The 4710-nt window shown below is 38.8% G+C and overlaps 1 protein-coding gene across 3 annotated transcripts in view; it reads left to right on the top strand.

The window, feature by feature from the left end:
* Positions 1 to 4710, top strand: part of frmd3 (FERM domain containing 3) — a 62726-nt gene that overhangs the window by 55527 nt on the left and 2489 nt on the right. For all 3 annotated transcript variants that reach the window (XM_017042789.2, XM_008336670.3, XM_025053004.1), the window contains one exon: positions 3874 to 4111. In XM_017042789.2, coding sequence (XP_016898278.1) covers positions 3874 to 4111 — 238 coding nt within the window. The remainder of the gene's footprint in view (positions 1 to 3873; positions 4112 to 4710) is intronic.

Genomic DNA, 4710 nt, shown 5'->3' with positions numbered 1-4710 from the left:
ATATATATATATATATATATATGTATATAGTATACATATATACTGTATATATATTTATATATATATATCCCTTTCCTCACACTACACTTACCCCGTTGTTGCTGGTTAGCCCTTCACACATGCACCACAGCCAACTGTTGCCTCATTACTCTCTTTAAAATGTTAATGGTAGTATGCTACATCTGCCACTTCCTCCAACCCCCTCACATTTCCCATTCTTCTTCTCTCGTCCCTGTGTGTATCCCTCACTGGACAAGATGAATTGAATAAAAACTTAATTTTGTCTTCTGTCATGTTCAAAGAACTTCTACAATATTTCCAAACATATCAGCTGTCTCAGTTTGGGAAAGGGCCATCTGTAACACTGACTAAGTAGAAACACAGGATTTAATTGAAAAATACCCTGCAATATATGTTATGGTATTTGTTATTTAGTAAAAATGTGAGCCGTTTAATTAAGTACACAAAGCACCGATATTGTGTTGTGCATCCCCAATTAAATTAATGTACATTAAAATGTTATATAAAAAATTATGTCTTATTATGAAAAAAAATATTTTTGCTCTTTATTTCAACAAGAGAAAAGATCTAAGATCCAAACTTATGATTAAACACTACTGATCAAACAAAATGTTCCCATTAACTGTCATAGAGCCTGTTTCCTATGCAGTGCTTCTTAAAGTGTTGTAGTTCATGCACATTCAGCAGCAGTTCCTTCCTGTCGCCTTTGTAAGATTCCCCAGACTTCCTCAATCTTGTCGGACTCATTCATCTTCTGCGGCTGCAACCTTTTTAAAGTAGTGTGTTAGCTGGAGCCAATCCCAGCAGTCAACATGTAAAGACAGTGTCCACTCTGGACAGTTCACCAGACCAGATTTACAGTCAACATTTAATCTAATCCTGAATGACTTTTGAACTGTGAAAATATATTACCATATAGCGTGTCCTTTTGTAACATACCGCTTACCAAAAATGGTTGGATGACAAAATGAAGGCAAACAGTCCAATGCTGACATGTATGACAAGAAGGCTACAAGGACGTTTGGATAGTGTTCTCAAGATGTTCTAGAATCACTGTCTATATTCTAATCTCTGCCATAGGAGAGGCTACAGGAAACTGACCATGGGTCTGTTCTGACCTTTTTCACCTTGTACTGCACAAATACACACACACATAGAGAGACATGACTTAATATTCATGCCTTGCATTTGTGGCTTTGTCTTCACTACATACATCGGTTAATACAGCACATGGGACCTGGTCTTTGCTAATAGAATGTTTTTGATGAGACAGTCAGAGATAAAAGTCAGAGTTGCAGGGAGGAAAAAGAAAGCGATCCCTGCTCCATCCTTGGCCTGGCATGTATGTCTCTGTGTAATCAGAGTTAGATTAGCTGCCCCTCTGGAGCCAGGACCACCACGTTAAATATAGAAACTACAGCTTTGGACCTGATCCTTCACTAATGCCCCTTGACTCTTTGTTAAATTGCTGACATTCTTGGCCAGGCTGTCCCTGCCCGTTCATCATCAGTGGTGGAGAGTAGGTCTGGTCCACATCCCTCATCATCTTCTTGTGTGTGTGTGTGTGTGTGTGTGTGTGTGTGCGTGTGTGTGTGTATGTGTATGCACATGCATAGGCATGTGAGGATTTGTCTTTGTGTGTTCATGCCTCAGGTCTCAGCTGGCAGCCTGGTCAGTAAGGGTGTGGAGGTCCTGCAGGAGACAGTTGGTTGCAATCAGATTTGGGAGATGGAGCTTTTTAGTCAGAGCAGAGATGCTGGTGGAGGCTTCATAAAAAGCAGCGCAGAGCTAGGAGGTAGGGATCGACCTGGTGTAGTGCATACTCTTAGCTGTGGGAGTCAAGAGAGTACAGATAATAATGGACTGGATGGACACAGGAAGGGTGAAAAGATGGAGAATGGAAACTCCAGCAGTCTTGAGGTTTTTCACCCAGGGCAGGCGGCAGAGGCAGAAGAATCTTCAGTAGTGATGTCAGAGGCCTTAAGGTGCCAGGTGAAGATTACAACGCAACGCAGCCTGCATCTACGCATCGCCAATCACACAGCGCGGGATGTTTATGTACAACTGGTTGGGCGCGAGGGCCGTATTGCTGGAATCTGTACTGGAACGCAACAAAATGAACTGGAAAAAAGTAAGGTGAAAGATTTAACCCTTGGTAGTATAATAGGCTGGTATTTTGTGTTAGTGTTTGTAAACACAAAGCATGTAGCTCTCTCTCTTTACATGCAGATTGAAATTTCCATGTCTTAAGTGCAGTCTTTTTAAATGATTGTTTTGCTTTCTTTGATTTTGAATGTAAGTAATTTGAACCCCTCGTTAAATTGTAATGTAAATTTATTCCCTCAAATCATCTTCTTCTGCACTTATTTATCATCAAGTTCTGAGCATCTGCATAGCTCCTAATGTATATTATTATTGCATTTTACATATATTTTTAGGATAAATATCACCTCTCCGAAAACTGGTTCTTCTTCTTCTTTGGTTTTCAGGATTAGCTATCAGGTTTATTTATAATTTGCGTCATTAGAATTGACATTTTAGGGACCTGTGAGGGTATGAACCTGCAATTTTAACCAGAATGTTCAAATATGTGAAATGTGATGCTTGGTTTGTTATGGCAATTGACTGATGCAAGCTGAGTGTCGTTGGCCAGACTTCCTGCGTCTCAAGAGGCCAGTGTGTGAGTGTGTGTGTGTGTGTGTGTGTGAGAGAGAGAGAGAGGTTTTTCTTTAAACATTAATTATTTAGCAGTACAACAATTGATCATATTTTAGTTTAGATTTAATATCATTCATAACTTTGTTTGCAGCAGGATTGTAACTGAACACCTAGTCATCGCAAGAATTTGATTTAATAACTGCCACACGTTCAGACAGAGTTGCTTTGAAGATGATCATGTTCTTTCTTAGAGGCTGATAATACAAGGATTTTTCCATTGACTTTGAAACCTGAATATGAGATAGCATCAAAACAGGTGCCACCTACATTGCAGGTGTTATAGTGTCAGTGACGTAGTACCAGGTGAAGATAATGAACAGGTTTGTCAACACTTGCATCACAAGAAGAAATCCATGTTGAGTTTTTTGTTTTTGCAAGAAGCTTGTTAATCAGTGGGAGTATATACATATATATATACAATATATATATTATATTATATTATTTACATTAGTAACTGTACTTGTGTTTGTGCAGACAAATCCAAGAGTGTGTGTAAGTTTCAGTGTGTGAACTTGTCTCTGATCACTAGATAGAAGAAGTGTGGACAAGCTCAGTCATACGTCCCTTTCTAGACATTTAGTCCCAGCTCCAGCTTATACTACAGCAGGAAGACAGCTTCTGTTATTTTTATCAGTCACATACACACACACACACACACACACAAGACATGACCATGACCATGCATAAGTGCATATATTTGCGTTATGTTAACGTTGTGTAGATGTTTAGAGATGGTCCCTCATGTCAGCACCACAGATTCACAGTTTTAATATAGGTCAGTTTTAATAGGTCACTGAGGGCTTTTGTTCCAATGCGCCACAGTTTTATATGACATACTATAAAACACAACAGGATAAAAGCGCCATCATGTGAACAGCTTATTGAACTGATGCAAAAAAAAAGTGTTTTCAGAAAATACATTGATTGACAACAAAACTGCTGGAAATAAACGGTAGAGACTTCCAAAAAAAGGCTCTAAAATGTCCAGTCATTGCTTACCCAGAAATACCTTTTTATTTATTTACTCACATCAGTTTCGAGGCAAAATAAAGGATTACGTTTCACTGTCTACAAATTAGACTTTATAAATCTAGACTTCAATTTAAGTGTCTCCATCTGTCATTTCTTCACCAGGTGTCATTGTTGTGAAGGAACCTCTTCCCCTGTCTCCTCTCAAACCTCCAGCCACACCCACAGAATGTGAGCTACAGAGCATGGAAGGAGAAAACCCATCTTTAAGCAACAACCTCCAGCCTCCCCATGTTTTCATGGAAACAACAAATATTCGATCTCAGTCACCAAAAACTGAAGAAGAAATAAAGGAAGAAAAGCAGACCAGTAGTGAAGTTACTATTTCTGAGATGACCTACAGGTGACCACAACTTATTGCTATAGCAAAGTTTTACAGATTTGTTCTTGTGTTGTTTTCAGTCTGGTTAATGTTAGAACCTAAAGTAAAACAGCTACATTAGTTGTGTTTATTCCATATACAGTTCCAGGTTAATATCACAGCAATATGTGGTTCTTTGACTCACTCATGGAAAAACAGGATAAACAAAATACAGTTAGCAATGGCTCATTTTTAGGTAGGTGCAACAAAATAGTGCAATAAAAATTATTTGACAATAATTCAGTACAGGTTCAAATATTTTTACTAGCCTGGAAAAAATGTATGTTTTTAGCAGTCTAAAATTACACAAAGGTTTAAGTGTGATTTTTAAAAAAAGTTATAACTAACTTCCAGAAGTGGTAACTATTAAAAGTTAATATGCATTAATCTGTGTTTTCACAAGCATACATATTATAAACTTTTACAATTATTATTTTTTCCATCCATCCATCCATCCATCCATCCATTTTCATCCGCTTATCCGTTACCGGGTCGCGGGAGCAGCAGTCTTTACAACCACCACCCAAATCACACTGCACCGTACAAACCCCCCCCCCCCCCCCCCCCCCCCCTGCGGCGGG

This window comes from Cynoglossus semilaevis, chromosome Z, assembly GCF_000523025.1.
Source record: "Cynoglossus semilaevis isolate Cse_v1.0 chromosome Z, Cse_v1.0, whole genome shotgun sequence".
NCBI lineage: Eukaryota > Metazoa > Chordata > Actinopteri > Pleuronectiformes > Cynoglossidae > Cynoglossus > Cynoglossus semilaevis.
The sequence above is the reverse complement of the archived record's forward strand: the minus strand, read 5'-3'. Positions and strand labels throughout refer to the sequence as shown.